Consider the following 20,335-nt stretch of genomic DNA (forward strand, 5'->3'; position numbering starts at 1 on the left):
CCACATTTCAGGCTTCAAACATAAAGATATAAAACTGTATTTTTTTGTGAAGAATCAACAACAAGTGGGACACAATCATGAAGTGGAACGACATTTATTGGATATTTCAAACTTTTTTAACAAATCAAAAACTGAAAAATTGGGCGTGCAAAATTATTCAGCCCCCTTAAGTTAATACTTTGTAGCGCCACCTTTTGCTGCGATTACAGCTGTAAGTCGCTTGGGGTATGTCTCTATCAGTTTTGCACACCGAGAGACTGAAATGTTTTCCCATTCCTCCTTGCAAAACAGCTCGAGCTCAGTGAGGTTGGATGGAGAGCATTTGTGAACAGCAGTTTTCAGTTCTTTCCACAGATTCTCGATTGGATTCAGGTCTGGACTTTGACTTGGCCATTCTAACACCTGGATATGTCTATTTTTGAACCATTCCATTGTATATTTTGCTTTATGTTTTGGATCATTGTCTTGTTGGAAGACAAATCTCCGTCCCAGTCTCAGGTCTTTTGCAGACTCCATCCGGTTTTCTTCCAGAATGGTCCTCTATTTGGCTCCATCCATCTTCCCATCAATTTTAACCATCTTCCCTGTCCCTGCTGAAGAAAAGCAGGCCCAAACCATGATGCTGCCACCACCATGTTTGACAGTGGGGATGGTGTGTTCAGCTGTGTTGCTTTTACGCCAAACATAACGTTTTGCATTGTTGCCAAAAAGTTCAATTTTGGTTTCATCTGACCAGAGCACCTTCTTCCACATGTTTGGTGTGTCTCCAAGGTGGCTTGTGGCAAACTTTAAACGACACTTTTTATGGATATCTTTAAGAAATGGCTTTCTTCTTGCCACTCTTCCATAAAGGCCAGATTTGTGCAATATACGACTGATTGTTGTCCTATGGACAGAGTCTCCCACCTCAGCTGTAGATCTCTGCAGTTCATCCAGAGTGATCATGGGCCTCTTGGCTGCATCTCTGATCAGTCTTCTCCTTGTATGGGCTGAAAGTTTAGAGGAACGGCCAGGTCTTGGTAGATTTGCAGTGGTCTGATACTCCTTCCATTTCAATATTATCGCTTGCACAGTGCTCCTTGGGATGTTTAAAGCTTGGGAAATCTTTTTGTATCCAAATCTGGCTTTAAACTTCTTCACAACAGTATCTCGGACCTGCCTGGTGTGTTCCTTGTTCTTCATGATGCTCTCTGCGCTTTTAACTGACCTCTGAGACTATCACAGTGCAGGTGCATTTATACAGAGACTTGATTACACACAGGTGGATTGTATTTATCATCATTAGTCATTTAGGTCAACATTGGATCATTCAGAGATCCTCACTGAACTTCTGGAGAGAGTTTGCTGCACTGAAAGTAAAGGGGCTGAATAATTTTGCACGCCCAATTTTTCAGTTTTTGATTTGTTAAAAAAAGTTAGAAATATCCAATAAATGTCGTTCCACTTAATGATTGTGTCCCACTTGTTGATTCTTCACAAAAAAAAGTTTTATATCTATGTTTGAAGCCTGAAATGTGGCAAAAGGTTGCAAAGTTCAAGGGGGCCGAATACTTTCGCAAGGCACTGTATGTGCATGAGAGAAATAAGCTTTGTGTGTATGGACATTTTTCTGGGGTTTTACTTAAGCTCATGAAACCAAAACATTGAGTTTATTTTCATTTAGCAAATATTTTTTACTTTACATTGCGCAATAAAGTCTATACCGGTTGTATTCAGTGCATGTGACATTTTATGTGAGTGTACCTCAGAGGACAGTTGTACCTATCGAGGCAGAGCTTACATCAGAAGACATCTGCACTGATGGCGCCTGGCAAACTGTTAGAACGACGTAGTCGGTCAGACACAACCTCTGGAGATTCTCTTGTATGTGGCCTGAAGGAGAGCTCCAGGATATCCCAGGCAGACTCTGCTCCTGGCTGAGGTGATGGATGAGACACGCAGGCAGGTGGGGGTGGTTTACAGCCAGGACTGCCAGTGACCAAACGCTTTCTTACCTCTGTTCAATAAAATTACCCACTGAAATTGGCTTCAAGTACACTCATTAACTTCCCCTAATTTCTTGATATCATAGATTCTATGGAGTCCTTGAAGTATTAAGACCACATTAAGCAAATGAACTGAGGCACGTGGAGTGTAAATTCTATGTACTGTAGTGTTAACAGTTCGTCAGTGGTGAGTAGCGCCAACACAGCAAAAGAGGCAAGCCGTTCTGAGATGGCATGTACACAAATGGTCTGTCTGACCTTAAAGAGGATAGCTGGGTTTAAGACTGCCGTAATAACATGACAGGAACAAGACAGGTGCTCGTCTCTTTTAATGAATGAAATCCAGTCAGACATGAAGGACAACTCATTACACCAGTCAACATTGTTAGACCTTACACCCTACCATCACAATCAAAGAAGCAGTTGGACATTTAGACACACACTAGATCACCGACAGGAACAAGAGAGCAGGTGCAGGAGGAATGAAGAGGTTGTGGGGGGGGCATGTCCAACTCATCCCTTTATCCACCCCCCAGTGCCCTCTGAAAGACCCTCAAAGTACTGAATTCATACAGCACTAATTTGAGAGAACCATGTAGCAGCCTACATACAGTGGTTCATAAGTGCCAACTTAGTTATATGACCAAAATACAAATAAATGTGAGGGCTTTAAGAATACTTCAACACACAAAACAAATACTGTAGTCAAACTAACATGGACACCCAATACATTATAGGATTTCTCTATGTTAGACAAAATATGTGGTATTGGATGCCCAGAATTTAAATTCACCTTTCACAAAAGTATAACAGAATGTAACATCGTCTACAGTAGATTGAGAGTGTAAAGAAAGCAAGTATACAGTGCACAATGTAAATACAGACAACACTACAAGGAGCTGTTTGGGAGAAGAGTTTAACTGACAGGGTCATAAAAAGCTGTTCGCTTCGGGTCGCCGCCATTTTGTTCGCGTTATAGGAATGGGAGTGTGTGTTTTGTTTACAAGTTACAGTACAGCAGGTGTGCCCCGCCTCCCCCTCAAAGCGCCCGGGACGCGCAGATCGATAGCTCTGCAACCTTTCACTCTGGTTTGAATGTAAGAGTGATACATGGTTTTGTTTGTGTGAATAAATACAGCCGTTTCTGGTGGGCGCATACAGATACCCTGGAGATTGGGGTACAGGGGGAGCACAGAACACACCTACATGAGGGGAACCCTGGAGAGGAGTGGATTGTCGTGGGGAGGAGATTTCCTATTGGTCAAGCCACCACCAGGTGTTTGTTTCAGTGAGTTTAAACTGTTGTGGGGATGTACAAGTCAGCCCTGGTGTTGGGACAGGGGGTGGTGAGCAGAAGGACAAGGGGAAGACAGTGGAGGGGTGAGAAGGGGAAAGGAGGGTAGTCATAATTCAAGGAACCACAACCACACGCATGGTGTTAGTGTAGCCAGAGCCTGGGCGCCAACCAGTCAGGACGATCACCACATCTCCCTCCTTGAAGAACCCTCGCTCCTTTCCTGGGAAACAAAGAGCAGTTGTCAACACCATACCAGGTCCAGCATTGGCAATACCAGAGCAAGAAATAAGAGATTATCCAGAGTCAGAGAATGGCACTTGGAGACAGAAACCAGGCTACAACACTGAAATTACAAATCTTTGGGCAGATTGAGTTCAATATTACATTTGAAATGTTTAAAAATGATTTTTTTTTGAGACAGCCATTAATGAAGCAATTATACAATCAATTTGACTTGGGTAAAAACAAGCCAACTACATCAAGGTATGTGAATAGTAAATCTATTGACACTAAATCAAGACGTAACCTAGGCCTACTCACTGGATGCTTTGAGTTGAGCTTCTTTTGGCTGATTTCAATTTGTCTGCTGGGGCTACAGGTGACAGCTTCCCTTCGGGACTTTATTGTACTTATCAACATTTGCAACGTAACAGCACTCTACTTTTAAATGTGCAAGCTGTTTCTAAGACTGTCATTCATGAGGCACATGCAGTTACTTCGGCGGGGGAGACTGAGGGAAAGATGATTAACCCAGTGAACGTTTGGTGACAGTCAGCTTTGAAAAAGGCATATTTTGCATATGATCACAAACAAAGTTCTAGGGTAGTGAATTGATTTTAACTGAAGCTGTAAGCTAGCAAGGAAAGTTAGTATCGGTGTGCATCGTTCCCTTTCAAGACAATTCGATACACATCTAGATACACGGGCTCCGATACGTTTAGTTTCAAACTACTTCTGTATGATTCGAGGAATGAATTGATGCGGTGTGATACGACACACTAACATTTGTTGCATACACACATTTTCCATTGTAAATTACAATATGCTGCTAATGGAGCTGGGCTTCTGAACTGGGTCTGTCAGAGTTGACTCAAATGCATGCAGTAAAAAACAAAATAATCTAAAACCAAGAAATTAAATATAAAACAGAATTTGGAGAAGAAACTAAAAATATTTTATAGGGGCCCCCTTAGTGGTTTATTAACCATTAAACTAGGTGGTTCAAGCCCTGAATGTTGATTGGCTGACAGCCATATACCACGGGTATGACAAATTGTATTTACTGCTCTAATTACATTGGAAACCAGTTTATAATAGCAAGGCATCTCAAGGGTTTGTGATAAATGGCCAATATACCACGGCTAAGGGCCGTGTCCAGGCACTCCGCGTGCATAAGAACAGCCCTTAGCCGTGGAGTCTTGGCCATATAACACACCTCCTCAGGGCTTATTGCTTAATTATTTGACCAGGTATATTGACAGAACAGCACAATATTTTCTCTTGTACGCTAATGACACGGAAGAGTTGCAGGGGTGAGGATTGGTGTGCCCATTTGAAACTAGAATTATTATTTTATACAATTTTCATGCTACAAAAGGTTGGAAACCCGTGGTTTAGACTGTTTGGAAGCTGACGGACTGACCGAGCTTCACTTCTGGTGAACACTAAATACCATAGATGTCCAGTTGATCTTACGTCTCATGAAGAGAGATTTAATGGCTGCTGACTCTCACCCATTTCCATGGCGAAGTTGACCCTGAGGTCGACGTCCTCGGCCCAGACGTCGTGGGCAGGCTTGTTGTAGAAGACTGGGAAGATCCCGCGATACAGGTGGGCCTGGCGGGCGGTCTGACCATTACGGGTCACAGCAATGATGGGGGCGCGGGGCCTGTACCTGGAGATCAGGTGGGCTGACCTGCACACAGACAACACAGCTCAGACTCCTTCAGCCAAGGACACACCCATTTCAGATATGGGAATGGCAGCAGATATGGCTTGAACAAAGCCTACACAAAATCTAGAAAGGGGGTAGATTTGGAACTTAAAATGCATTTCTGAAATATTAGGAAAATAATGATTTGATTAGTGGAGGACCTACTATAGTAAAATAAATATGCATTGATGTCAATGGGAGACGTCAAGGCATATGGCTACACTAAGTCTAAGGATGTCTCAATGTGAACATTAAACAAGCCACAGTCAAAATTAAACATTTCATCCTGTCGGTTCTGTTGGGGGTTACAAAGACAGTCACTCTAGACTGGTCAAACAAAGTCATCACAATGAGTTAAAAATAGTTAGGAAAATGTCACGGTTGAGCAGTCAAAAAGGGTCAGTGGATGTGAGAGTGAACACAACTCAATAACGACTGCAGAACCTTCTACCCTGACAAACTGTATGGCTCTACCAATGCAGGTGTTCCTAATAATGTTGAGGACTCTTCATGAATAGTGTTCTACTTGTATTTATCATCTACAGATCTGTCTACAGAGTGGCCTCTGTTAGAACAACCCATAACACTCCCCCACCCTTCTACAGCTCATATTACAGTCTCCACCCACCCTGGAACACTCCGCCCACAGAGGGTAACCAATCTAATGTAGGGGAACAGGATGTTAAGGGTCAGAGTTGCATGTTCTGTAAGTCCGTGATCTGTTGCTGCCCGTCCCTCTCCTCCCAGCAGTCTTCCTCCTACCTGCCCGTCCCTCTCCTCCCAGCAGTCTTCCTCCTACCTGCCCGTCCCTCTCCTCCCAGCAGTCTTCCTCCTACCTGCCCGTCCCTCTCCTCTTAGTCTTCCTCCTACCTGCCTGTCTTTGTGAGTATGATGAGGGCGCTAGCACAGCACTTGAATGAGGACTCCACTGCGCCACAGGCCACGGCCTCAGAGGGGTCCCGGGTCAGGCGGGTGGTGCGTCGCAGCTCCTCAAACAGCTGTCTGTGAAAGGTGGCTGCCTCAGCCTCCCGAGCAATCTGAGTGCGAGGGTGGGCCCGGGGAACGAGGGTTACACTCAGTCACACCACCACGAGGCGTGCCTTGCACCTGAGAGGCATGGCAAACGCCTATCTAGTCCTGGTCCAGTTCATTTACGGAGTTGTGGATGTAACGACTAAAACATTGGCTGTCGATCAGAGGCACTACCAGATATATAGACCATTCTTATAATGAGTCAACTTTCAGTGGTCTCCAGTTTGTTGTGACCGTAAGGACCTGTAAACACGTGCCATGCCCTTTCATTCAGTCCCTGTCTCTCCCTACTCTGGCTTCTCACAAACCTCCTGAGTCCCCCTCCCAAACAGCCGTGCTACATCCACCTGCCTACCTTCCAGAGTTAGTGAGCACAATGAACGCAGAGGACAAGATCTTAAAGGAGGCCTCCACGGCTCCGATGGCGATAGCCTCGGCAGGGTCGGTGGAGTGTGGTGCGGCGCGCCGCAGGTCCTCGAACACCTGCCGATGGAACATGGCTGCTTCTGCCTCGCGAGCGATCTGGCACAGGCGAGGGCAAGATGTAGCAGACAGACAGGGAGAACACCAGACAGACAGATATAAGGAAAGAGTGATAGGAGACGAGATGAGGGTAGGAAGTTAAGGTGAAAGGAATAGGAGACGGAGAGAGGAGGTAGGCAGAGGGAAAGGAGAGAAATGTGGGTTTAGTCAGAGTGCAGTTTAGTGAGACAAGAACAAAACACGTTAAAAACACATCCAATGGGCCACCGCAGCCAGTCCATGTAGCTATGGCATCTAACACCGCTACACATCACTAAACTGCTTTCATGATTCTATGGTAATTCTATAGTTAGAATTACATTCTGATACTGCATACCACCCAAACTGACTGCTCATTCAAACTAGTTAGCTGGTTAGAGGTTATGAGATGGGCAGATGACTATAGTCAACTGGTGTTATAACATGCATGCTTTGTACAGTCACACATGTGAAGAGATCGTAGAACAGGAAATTAAAACGAAGAAGAAAGCTTCCAAAGTCCAATAAACTGAGGGAAAACATTCAAATACCGTAAAAGAGAAGCTGTTAAGAGGCAGAGTTAGTCTGAGCCTAATGTCAGTCCTTGTGTAGGACAGTGCTTTCAGTTAACTCAATGCATTCTTAGAGGCAAAAACAGGTTTAAGAGTGTGAAGGACATGGTGCTGCAGTGAACTCATAGGCAGCTGCTCAAGGACTGCTGAGTCACTCCTGCTTGCATCCAGAGAGGAGTGCAGCAGCTGAACCAGAGTCAGCTGTTAAAGGCCTGAGTAGAAGGAAATGAGGGCAGCGTCAGCCAGATTCTCCACCCATGTCCTACACTCTGTACTATTAAAACCTAGTGAGCAAACCATTATGGATCATTACAACATTATGACTCAATATAACTCCGGCTGAATCCAGATTGCTTTGCTGACCCTGACAAACATCACATAAGACATAAAACATGATAAATGTGTAAGTGGAAATGAATGGGACGTCATCAGCAACATGACTTCCAGTAGCCCTGAACCTGCTGTTGATAGGTCTATACGGTGTAGGTCAGGACCAGAGGTAGTCCCGGGCTGATGACACCCAGACTGAAGGACAGTACTGGAGGGTAACTGTAGGGGGCAATGTCTCACCATGTGCTGTGTGCGGACAGCCTCCAGTGGGTAGTCTCCCTTGGCGGTCTCTCCACTCAGCATGATGCAGTCAGCTCCATCCAGCACGGCATTGGCCACATCACTGCCCTCAGCGCGGGTGGGCCTTGGCTTCTTGATCATGCTCTCTAACATCTGTGGGAAGCACAGGGGTTCACAATGTCAGGCTACCAACAGTGAAATAACAGACAACCTTTCACAACAAACTGTAGCATGCCTGTGGAAATAGAAATGTCTCCTGTTAAAAAAATATTTAAAAAGTATCACAACTAAACTGACCTGTGTGGCGCAGGTGATTGGCTTGCCGGCTCTGTTGCAGCGGCCAATCATCATCTTCTGGGCCAGGAACACCTTCTCTGTGGGGATCTCAATTCCCAGGTCTCCACGGGCAACCATGATGCCATCACTGGCTTCCATGATTTCATCAAACCTGCACAGGGGACGGGAAACCGGATTCAGACGTCGGATTTAACATTCCTATCGTGTTACAAACTATGATAAGACATACTGTATGCCATTTATTCTAATGTCAATTGAGTGACGGTAAGGATTGTGGGCACAGGCCAGTCGAGCACAATTTCTACTCGTCAAGGATCAAAAATCAGCTTGTATTTCTGTACATTTAATGCCATCACACAGACCTGCGAACTCCCTCGTGGTTCTCCAGCTTGCTGATGATCTTGATGTTTTTGCCCTTCTCTCCCAGCACCTTCCTGACAGCGTGCACGTCGGCTGCTTTACGGATGAAAGAGGCAAACACCATGTCCACTCCTTGCTCCACGCCGAAGGTCAGGTCAGAGATGTCCTTGTCAGAGACAGCAGGCAGGTCCACAGCAGCACCAGGCAGGTTCACACCCTTCTTACTGCCCAGGGTCCCTCCATTCTCAATCTCACACATCAGGTAGTCCTCACCTGGACACACACACATTGAAGAGGACAGTGTTAACATCTCCAGGCTATAAAGAATTAAACTCCATCTGGCCATCCTCTAACCACCCAAAAGTTCAGTAAGTGAGGGGATTCTAGTGCTCATAGATCCGCAAAGGAATATTCTTTAGTCTATTCAGCTCTTCTTAAGTGGGAGCCAAACATGAACTCACCGATCTCCTTGACCTGGAGGGACACGAGTCCATCGTCGATGTAGATCTTGCTGCCCAGCTCCACCACCCTGGTGATGTTCTTGTAGTCCAGCCACAGATTGTCTTCATCACAGTTCTCCTGATAGGCATCATCCAGGGTCAACTTGATCATGTTGCCCTTCTTCAGCTCCACCTCAGACGTGCCACTCTGACACACAGGACCATGGATGAGTCTCAATAGGAATCACGACTATGGGGGTTTAACCACTCAATGAAGTAAAAGGAGTTTGAAATTGGTCAAGAATCTATAACCCTTTTTAACCATACCAATCTCAAGCTTGAAGTAGTCCAAAATATGCAGTAAAATGTAAACCTTGTTGTATATTTGAGGTTGAAGGTGACTTATGAAATTTGCAATTCCACTAAAATTTCAGGCTTGATTTTGCCTTAAGAAAAAAAGGAACACCTACAAAATGTCTATTACCTACAATCCTCATTTCCTGTTGCTGCAGTATTATTTTCCTGCTGTAGAAAACTGGCTCAAATTAAGATCCTACATCTGTACTCAATATTTTGTACAACAAAATATGTAGTAAACATTGGATAGGGCTTCCAGTGCTGGGAACATGGTAGTTGGTTGGTTCTACTCACTCCCTTGATAAGTCCAGTCCTGATCTCAGGTCCCTTGGTGTCCAGAGCGATGGCCACGGGGCGGTAGTGGATGCTGCCGGCCTCAAAGCTCTCACAGGCCTCACGCACATTCTTAAAGGTCTCACCGTGGTACTGTGGAAGAGAATAGAATTTAAAAAAATAATCTATAAAAAAAGGAAATCATTTTTTGAACAGGCTTTTAACAAATACTAAAGCAACAACGCATCAGCCAGACATTGACATTTTATTTCAGTGACGACGTGAGATGGCCCAGGCATGGGAAAACTCAGAGGGTGGACACCTAGTGTAGGTGTAATGAGTCACAAAACTGAGCATAATCAGCTGACAACATACTGTATCAGGGCATAAACGTGAGAAATATGACCGCAATCAAGGACATGGTCTAGACAACTGTTACCAGTAGGTCAAACATCTAGCTACCCTCTGTATAGTTTAAAATAATAATAAAAACCACTGCCCACAAAAGTTCACAAATCAAACAAGGAAAACCACTTAACACCAACCAAATCTGGTGAATTTAAGCTCTTTCTAATGCTGTTAACTGCATGTCTCCACTCCCAATGACAAAGATGTACCCATGTCAGTAGCGCAAGTCACAGATCAAGTGGCACTTGCAGTCGGTGGAGTGCTTGCAGATCAAGTGGCGCTTGCATTTAGGAAATCACCTCACAATTCAAATGTTTCAGTTTAGACAGAATATTCATTTGACTTTGCTGCCTAGTGTGCTAGCTAGGAAGTGGGTCTACAGTTTCATTAAATTTGCCATGACAAAAAGGCTTGTGGAAAAAGCAACTCCCTCACGAGCCTCATCATTGAAGGGATAGTTTGCCAAAAAGAACACTATCCACATGACTACTATAGAAAGTTGATAATCCACATCATGAATACGTCTTCTCAGCAAGTTAGAGAAAAGCAAGTTGTAGTTCTGTGATTTAAAATATTTGTTTATATTCAGCAGAACTATAATTCACCAGACACTATGGCTGGTTCACCACAAAGTTGATTTCATACCCCCATGTTGGAGTGAAAGACAATTAAATTTACGGCATGTGCAAGTAAAACCAAATACATTTTGGACAAGTACGCATAATCTTCAGGCATGTGAAAACTGCTCCCAACTTGCCAGATGGGCAAGTACCCCTGATTTATGCCTAGTCCCCATTCAGATTAGGCACCACAGTGCAATACCCTTCAATTGTAAACACGTGGGGTTAACATGAAACCTTATTCACAGACAGTATGACCTGGACATTTATGCAAGAGAACACGGTTTACACAGAGTTAAATATGCTACTACAACCTGCCTGTCCACATGTACATTACAACTACACTAATGGTATTGAGTGGCAGTGCTAGCATTGCCCTTGGAGACAGCTGCCCCAGATGGCTCATGCCGTTTCTCCATCTGGGTAACGTAACTTGAGCTTTACCTAAGCACTTAATTGGTAGGTAATCACGCAGGGCTTCATTTCCATTCGCTCCTTCCCAGTTATACTGCACTTCTGTTACTGTATCACCACAAACAGCCTTGGCATCAAAGGGAGCCAATAGTGCAGTGCCAAATTACACCAAGATAACTACAGTCCAGCATATACTTAAGAGCAGCTAGTCAGACGAAGCCAGGTCTAGTTTCAGCAAGAGGAAATGTAATTTCATGAAGCTATAAAGATGTGGAAGTGCCCTTCCTAACATTTTGATAAGCCTCCATGACACAGTACAGCCAGTAGAGGGCCAGGAGACAGACAAGATGACAAGGTGAGTGGCGCAGGCCCCCTGCCTGAGTGTAGCAGGTTAAGACAGAGGAATGACCAGATTGCTGCCTATTGTGTTTATTTTTTATGCATACAGATCTGCTCTGACTTACTTTACACTGTTATTGTTCTATGTAGTTAATACTTATTTGTAAGTGAGAAAGGTCTCATGTACACACAGCACCATTCAAAAGACACCTACAAGGGTTTCTTTATTTTTACTATTTTCTACAATGTAGAATAGTGAAGACATCAAAACTATGAAATAACATATGGAATCGTGTAGTTAAAGTTTGAATCAAAATATATGAGACTCTTCAAAGTAGCCACCCTTTGTCTTTATGACAGCTCTGCACACTCTTGCCATTCTTTATCTCTAGGTTAACGTATGCTGCTCTCTTTACAACTTAACGGTAAAATAAGCAAATAGATTAACCAGATGCTTTTCACATTTCTGTGGAGAAACCGTACCCATTACATTAGGAAAAAAAACTGATGTAATGAACAAGAGTACAGGGGGCTAAATTCTGCACTTTACTTCAATTATACTTAAGATCAATTGGATAAATCAATTCCTAAGACCCACTTCTATGTGGAACTTAATTCCTCGGCATGTCTTCTCTACTTTTGGTGGCCTTTACTTCATGTTGGTTTGCAATTATAATATTGACAAACTTCCAGTCAAACTGCTTTGTCAGATTTTAGTCACAATTTATCCATACAGATATGGAATAATCCGGACACATTGTATAAAAATACGGCTTTGTTTTTAGAATATTGGTTCTGAAATAATATCCTATTGGTGAACCAACTGGTAAATGAAGAGGGTCTTTTACTTAGTTATAAGGAATTCTTATCACTATATAAGATCCCTGTAACACCTAAAGACCTTGAAATTGTTTTAGATGCCATTCCCTCAGGTGTTGCTTTATTATTCAGGAACGTGTCAAGACCTGACCCTCAGAGCCTACCTTCCGTTAACCCTGTTGACTCAGTAGGAAAAATGTATTTTTCCCCCTTTTGGGCCATTCAACAGAGCTATACAAACCTTGTTGTTTCAGCAGGGTGTTGCATCTATACCTTATGTCATACCTTTTGGGAACAGTTTTATTGATAATATCTGTTGGAAAAAAGTTTGAATCATGCCACACACACACACACACATATATACACACACACACACACACACACCTACACCTACTTAGGAACTTCATTAAATTTGGTTATTTTATCAATATTACCCTGCCAACCACTATATGAAGAAGTTGAAGAAAAACACCTTTAGAAAAAGGCACAATTTGAATTAACCACCCAAAACAGTGTTGCATCTTTTTGGCATTGTCTCCATGTAAGGAATCTGTTAAGATATCAATAGATTTATAATTTAACATTTCACACTATTATGGAGAGATGTATTGCATGGATTCTTTACCTACAATAGAAATAAGTTGAAACAATGTAATTCATTTCATTATTCTTTTGGCCAAATTTCATATTCAAAATGTAAATTTATACACATTTACAAAAAGAAATTGAACTATATTTTAAGACAATTAAATACTCTACCAACAAAAAAGCTGTTACAATTCTATGCATGTCCCTTAAGGTCCTTGTGTAATGTGATATTGTACCCCCTAGCCCAATTGTCGTGTGTGTGAGAGATCGATATATCTCACACACACCCCCCATGTACTGATGTATATTTTTTTAACAATAAATCAATACCTTGGTGAGGCTAAACTTGACATAAAGCTCATCAAAACAGACTGGATTTGTGCTATTCAGTAAAACTGGGAATTGCCAGGGCATCGCGATATGATCACAATACTTTGGTGCCGATACGATATGCATCACGATTCATTACTGTGATTTTATTGCAATTCAATGTTTCAAACATATTGCTCACCATAGGTCTGCTGCAGAGGGACAAGTGGGCGCAATGAAAAACCTGTTTTGATCAGTCATGGAAATAAATACTGAAAAGAAATTTGCTCCCCATTTAAAAAAAGCTATGAATTAAAAATAGTGACGTTTGTGCAGTTTCAGGCAAATAGTGCAAAAATAGAGATTGTCAAACCAATACATAGTGAAAATAATATCCTGATATGTAACTATTGACTCCCCCCCCCCCCCCCCCCTCTCACTACTATTCAGATATATACAGTTTAGGTCTGGATCCAGTCTGATCATCCTCCACTGCAGCAGTCTAGACATGCTAGGGAACCCACCTCGTGAGATCCATGAGAGAAGTTCATGCGAGCGATGTTCATCCCAGACTTGATCATCTCCTTCAGCATGTCCACAGAGCGGGAGGCTGGCCCTGTTATGACAGACAAGGGTTAGAGGTCGGGTTTAAACATCAGTACGCACACACACACACACTAGTGTGATGTCATACAGTAGGTATTTCACAGCATCATCCTATAGTAGAGGGTCTTCAATGTAAAAATAGTATAGGCCTACAGACATTTGAAAGCTAGCATCCATTGTGTGTGGCGATATACCGTATACCGGGGTATTTGGAAATAGCCACGGGATGGTTTTTCAATACTGTTGAAGCCATTAAATATTTGTAGCTACTTTAAGTAAATACATGCAGTTAATTTGTGATTAAGAATTTCACCTGTACCTTAATTTTTTCATTATGAAACTCAGAAGTCCCCAGTCACATGGTGTTTACAAGCACACAACAAGACCGTAGCTTTGTGAGTCAGTCACTGTTGTGCAGCACACGCCAGGTGATCTAGTTACAGTATGGAAATACTAAAAGTTTGCCATCTAGATATCTCCTAACTATTAAGTTAATGTGCTAAAAGCTATGCAGTTGTGCATTTGGTTTACTAATTTAGTAGCTAGTTATCCCATCTTCAGCTAGATGGCTGTCTGTCCTCCAAATAGTTTAGGTCAGACATTTGGCAATGCAGTCGTTAGCATTTTCTATGGGATTTTACATATACCTGTTAGCATTGCTAACCTTCGAATTACAGAAGCTCAGTTGAGTTTGAAAATAGCAGCCCTTGTGTTCAGTGCCGGTATTACCGAATATCCCAGATGGCACAAGGTCAGTATGAAGGTAAGACCATCTGGATACCGCCCTAGCCTAGAGTGTGTGTAGCCACTGACCAATAGTGCAGATGATGCCAGTGTTGCGGGCGGTGGTGGGCTCAGAGTCGATGTCCAGCAGGCACAGGTGCTCCAGGAATGTGTCGGCCATGGCAGCGCCGAGCTGCTGCGTCTGGACGAAGGCAGAGCCCATGTCTTGAGACTTTGAACCGGGCATGATGGCAGATTTTGAAGAAGTCCTGGAGGAGGAGAGAGATGAGGTAATATGAAGGGCATACTACTAAGACAGTAAGGTGCTAACGGTTCACTCAATTCAGTGTCGCCAATCTCGGGCATTATCAGGTTATGGACTGGACTGCCACATTAAACAGAGGACCACACTGGTTCATGAAAGCATCAACTTTAGATCCACCAGTCTACAACACTGTATAGCCTCAGGAATTAGCACGCAACAGCTTATTGGAGGCAGTGTGTGGCTTTGTATCAACTGACGTCTGTGCAAATAAGTTTGTTTGTGGAATGAGGAACCCATTCAAAAGAGGATTACATCTGAAAAAGTGATTGAAACCCTTCCCTGCTGGTTCTCAGGCTGCACCATAGACAATAAAGACATGGGCCTAAATACAATTGATCTATAATATAGCCTGGGCTACAGTAACATTCCACAGCATTCTTTCACTGAGAAGCACATTGAGCTGTTTGCAAGTCATGGCAACCGCAGCCCTGACTGGCACAGTGCTTTCATTACTTCCTCCAACCCAGGACAGATCACTTTCAACATGGTTCTATACAGAGCTGTTGAAAACAAGGGGACATTTTGCAAAGGACTGCATGAAACCCAATAGATGACTTCATAGCACCATAAAGTTCTCTTGCTCAAGAGTCAAAACACTTCCCTTTTCTAGTGTCCGTCTTGACAGTATAACAAAACAGGCTCTTTGTACAGGTACTGTAGGTCAGGCCAAATTCTCCATGGCTTTAGGGCAAGCTAAAAAAGTCAATGAGGTAGCTCTGTTTGTGTAAGGTGGAGCGGAGTCCCGAGGCAACTCTGCAAGCTGCGACAGGGGCTCTGTTGCCATGGTTGTGTTGTAACCCAGGAATGTGGCAATAGATAGCGAACATACCACAGACAGAAGGTATGCATGACAAGGGGGATCCCTGGAGGGCTGCCCTGGATACAAGACAGGGTTACCAAACTGGACTAGCCTAAACACTAACCAGTGTAGAGTTGACTTTCACCCAGTGTAAATTATAGAGTAACTCACATGAACAGAGAACACGCTCACTGATTGCTTCAAGGTGGAGCTTCTAGGAAATACTAAGCTTTCTAATAGGCTACATCTGTTAGTCTACCGACCTCTAAGACACTACATAAAAACAGATGAGAATCTGCAGGATGCATAGGGACAGAGAGAGCATGTTATCTTCCTCAGTAGCCCTGCTTACTGCAAAGCACAAATCACATACTTCCCCTCAAAATTACTCACCTAGCTTGAATTAGCAGAGGCTAAATTTGTTAGCCTAACATTTGCATTACCCAATGTATTCTGCACCCCAAAACCTCCTTGTTCTCATTCATATGGCTACAGATTCTCCTCTCTGCAAGTAGGCCATTTCAGCAGAGCTGGGAATTGCCTGGAACCTTAGGATATTATCACGATCCTATATGAATTGCAAGTCGATACTGTGATTTTCTTGCGATTCGATGTTCGAAACATATTGCTCACCATATGCCAGCTGCAGAGGGACGAGAGAGCCATAAGAAAATAAGCGCTCAGTCATGGGAAAAAAAAATGAATGAAAACAAATTGGCTCCCTATTTAATAAGGATGGAGAACAGGCTATGAAGGAAAAATACTGGAGTTTCGGTGCAGGTACAGCCAACTAGCACAAAAATAATATTGCAATATTATTTTTTTTTACAATATCCTGATATGTAACTATCGACCCCCCCCACCCCACTACTATTTAGGGCATGCTACCCTCTAGAACCAGGCCTACACAGCTCATCTCTTTCAGTGTGTAAATGAATTGTGACAGGAACCTGCCACACAGGAGCAGTAAAACCAATAGGCAGCAGCTCAGTGACGTCAGAGCCTCAAAGGCAGCAGCCTTGTGTTGTACGTGAGCACGGTCACATCCTGCTCTCTCCAGACTCCCAACTGCGTACACAGCATGACAGCAGGGGCTAGCCCCCAGACAGAGGCTGCTGAACAGAAATCATACAATGTCTCATCTCAAATGAAGCCTGATTCTTATCCCTGGAAAACACTATTTATAGCAGCCTGCAGGAAGCCTAACAGTGATTTTATTTGGGGGGGTGAGACATGTGATGGTCTGGTTATGTAACCAGCAACAAACTCAAGAGGTTGCAGATATCAAGTTCAACATTTGCACATTGAAAACAGTTCCGTAGGCTACAAAATGCATACAGTGGCACTTTATAACACAATTGCTTTTTATATGGTTACTTTGGTTTTATTCCCATGAAATCAACAGGGACTAGTTTGGAACTATCCTACAGCCTCTGGTGGAGTCCTGACATGACCCAGCTATGCTTCCTCAGGAAACACTCCCTACCCTGTGACTAACACAGCTAGGCTGATGGATTACCAAAAGATGCTCTACAGTCCAAGGCCATGCCAGGTCAATCTGAGCCACCATTCATATGCCTGTGACAAAGATGAAAAGTATGTAAAGGGTTGACCTGGGGCCAGTGACTCACACCAGTAATAGACATGCATCTGGGTCACTTAGGTTTAACTTTAGAGCTGCTCTGCTGCTACCAATCCTCTCCAAACCCTTCCAACAGCACTGCTCACTGGAACCAAATATGCTTCCCCGCTCTCCATGACTACATACTGCCTCTCACCCTCACTCAAATTCACACACGCATGCCATGCACACACTGCGATGTCTCCACTGCGCATTGGCAACATGGCCAGACGTTGCCTTACAGATGACAACCTAGGAGCAGCCATGATGACACTTACATAGCCTATAAACCTACACTGGTGACCTCGAGAAGCCTAGCTCTCCCCCTGCGCTACATTGAGTCAGTCTCGTCATTCAGCTATGTGACGTACCAGTAGACCTTTCTGTTCCTCCTGTGGACGTACAAGGACGTAGCTGCTACAGACCTCCAGAGGATGCCCAGCCCGTGTGACCCCCCCGGTCCCCACTGAGCGCGCAGCAGGAACAGCAGCAGAGCTAACCGGACAGGCAGGAAGTCCTGGTAGAGTGACTTGCCTGCCTACGCACGGCTCAGGAATAAATCCTATTCTCTTCAGTGAGGATAACGCGCTGCAGTAGACACAGTCCAGGTTGCTGCATCCATGGAGCAGGCTGTGTGCCCTGATACTGCGGCTATACATGAGACAGTGTGCTGTGGTAAACGATGTTGGCAGCACTAGGTCATATCACCCCTAGGGCTCTAAAATGGTGGATGTATATTCTAATAATAAACACAGGGTAAGCCTGTGTAGAAAACAAAGTGCTAGCCTGGGATTAGTGCATTGCATCATGCTGCAATGGGGTGGCAGTAGTCATACGTCACTGGTCGGGTGACACCGTTGCATTCTGTGCTGCATTGCACAGGAGAAAGTATCCATGTTCTACTGTGCAGCAGCCTAGCGTTACTCAGCACCTGTAGCCACTATGCTAGTCTCACATTGCTAGACATAGCTAAGAGCAGGAGGCAAGGCTACCACTATGCATGACAGGCTGCATGGAAGTAGCACCAGCTACATCAGGACTATGCAGAAAAACAGATGCAGTCACTGTAGGCCTACACCCCAAAAATACTATATTTCTTCTTACTCAACTCTCAATAGCAGTTGAGTAGGAGACCAGGAGTATGCTATGCAAAATAGTGAGTCAGTTGGGGTTTTCAACCTGGGGATTCTGAGTAGTTATTCACCTCATTGAGAACAAACTTCAGAGGAAGAGGTGCCTAGTCAGTCATTCTCCCTGTGCACCGTTAGGGGCTATTGCATGATATTTAACACTCTGGAAAGTTACAGCAGGAAATGACTAAAAGGTGACACCATAGTGGGAGTATTTTAGACATTTACTGTGGGGCCTGCAGCCTACGTGCTCCCACCCCAGTACTCTGGCTATGCAGACTGCCAGATAATGTATACTTCAGTACCCTATAACCTAGGCCTCTCACACTCCTACGAGATGCACTATGTTGGGACATACCATAGTATAGCCCAGCCTCTCCTGTCCCCACTGATAACACAAGATTCCTCACCTACTGAGAAGTGCTCCTATGCCCTAGCACACCAAAATAGAAACCGGCTCCCTTTGCTGATGCTGTGTAAAGTATAGGGCCAGGGTGGCTTGTATTTCCTCCCACACAGGGCTCTGGGCCAGAAGAATCTATTACATAACAATGGCTGAGAATCTCAGGAATAGTCTGAACCAGACTTAAGAGGAGCACTAAACCTTAATGTGAAGCCTAAATTAGTTCTGAGACTGACTAAGCATACATTTCTGATGTGACATTTGCTAATTGTTCCAAGTTAATCTAGACAGGCTTCATCAAAACAAAAAACGGAAGGCCTACATGACCATTTGATTTGGGAGCTGGGAGAAATGGAACTGACCAAGTTCAGGAGTTTGATGGAGGCTAACTGATAGAAAGAGCTATAGTATTGATGCATGACTAGTCAATAAACAGGCACTGCAGGGGAGGTTTTCTAGAAGGTTGCACTGACTCCCCCCTCCTTCCAGTGTCAACAAAGCCAATCCATTGTGACATATTTAGGGCCATATAAAAAAAATAGTTTTTTGTCTGCGTTCACCGTATCGCGGATTTTATAGGGCCCTATAGTTTGACATGTCAGTGAGGCCACACTACTGCAGTAAAGGTGCTTGTTGTAGACTTATTTCTAACAAAAGGACACCAGACCACTGCAAGTCACAGTGCGAATAACCGTTTTGTTCAGGAGGCTGGGTGGACCGCACATATCTGATTAATTAACCGGTAGTTTTAATAATAAGTTGGTAACATGAGAATGGTCGCAGTCATCAGTTTGCAGTACAATCCATCCACTGATGCGCCACAGGGCACGTTTCTATCTCTGCGTCACATTTAAGATTTTAAGATATTGCGAAGAGAAACTGGCCAATGGAATTCCAAGTTCATCGGTCAACCACACCCACCACGCAAGACAAGACAAACGCACTTGTATTTTACAATTCTCCCCGCTTTAAAATACATGTTTTAGACTGAAATCATGTTAGTTCACGACAAATAACACCACTCAGAAAAAGTCATTAAGTAGTAAGTTCACCTGTATGAATAGTTAACTTGAGAAAGCTGCATCACACGGAGTTAGTCACTGACAAACGACACCATTCTTTGTATAACTACAACACCACATGGTTTGCGGTTTTAAGATGGTTCAAAGTGACCACTACTATTACCTCTTACTATATAGACAGTTTTATTTCGGGAATACATCCATTGCCTGGACTATGCCACTAAAGAAACCAGCTGGCAATACAGAATATGAGAGCGTCAAAAATGAATAAAATGGCCATTTGGTGACAGAAGTCCTGCAAAACATACGTACATCATGTCATTAGCTAGCTATCTTGTGACGAGACTCACCTTACTTCGATGAACAACTGCTAGACTGACGTATTTCTCTTACACCCAGCTGCTCAAGGTGATCTCCCAAACTCAACCGGAACTATTTTTCTGTCCGATCCATCACGTATCCATCCGCGATAAATAAGTAAGTCGCTATTCAAATGATATAATGCATTCAATCGAGATATATGGTTTCAATAATTCATACATATTTAGAATGTATTTATGTAGGATTTCTGATGTATTCTTTGAAGAAGAAA

The 20,335-nt window shown here is 43.6% G+C and overlaps 1 protein-coding gene across 1 annotated transcript; it reads right to left on the minus strand.

Moving 5' to 3' along the window:
• Nucleotides 1–2,298: 2,298 nt before the first annotated feature.
• LOC110506469 (pyruvate kinase PKM) lies at nt 2,299–20,232 on the minus strand. The gene is made up of 11 exons (XM_021586090.2): nt 20,094–20,232; nt 14,534–14,712; nt 13,639–13,730; nt 9,639–9,770; nt 9,009–9,195; nt 8,550–8,820; nt 8,188–8,338; nt 7,891–8,043; nt 6,603–6,769; nt 5,016–5,197; nt 2,299–3,502 (listed from the first exon to the last, which is right to left on the minus strand). The coding sequence occupies exons 2-11, from the start codon at nt 14,688–14,690 to the stop codon at nt 3,396–3,398; spliced, it is 1,599 nt and encodes a 532-aa protein (XP_021441765.1). The 5' UTR covers nt 14,691–14,712; nt 20,094–20,232; the 3' UTR covers nt 2,299–3,395.
• Nucleotides 20,233–20,335: the final 103 nt, after the last annotated feature.

This window comes from Oncorhynchus mykiss, chromosome 26 (assembly GCF_013265735.2).
Source record: "Oncorhynchus mykiss isolate Arlee chromosome 26, USDA_OmykA_1.1, whole genome shotgun sequence".
In the NCBI taxonomy this organism is placed as follows: domain Eukaryota; kingdom Metazoa; phylum Chordata; class Actinopteri; order Salmoniformes; family Salmonidae; genus Oncorhynchus; species Oncorhynchus mykiss.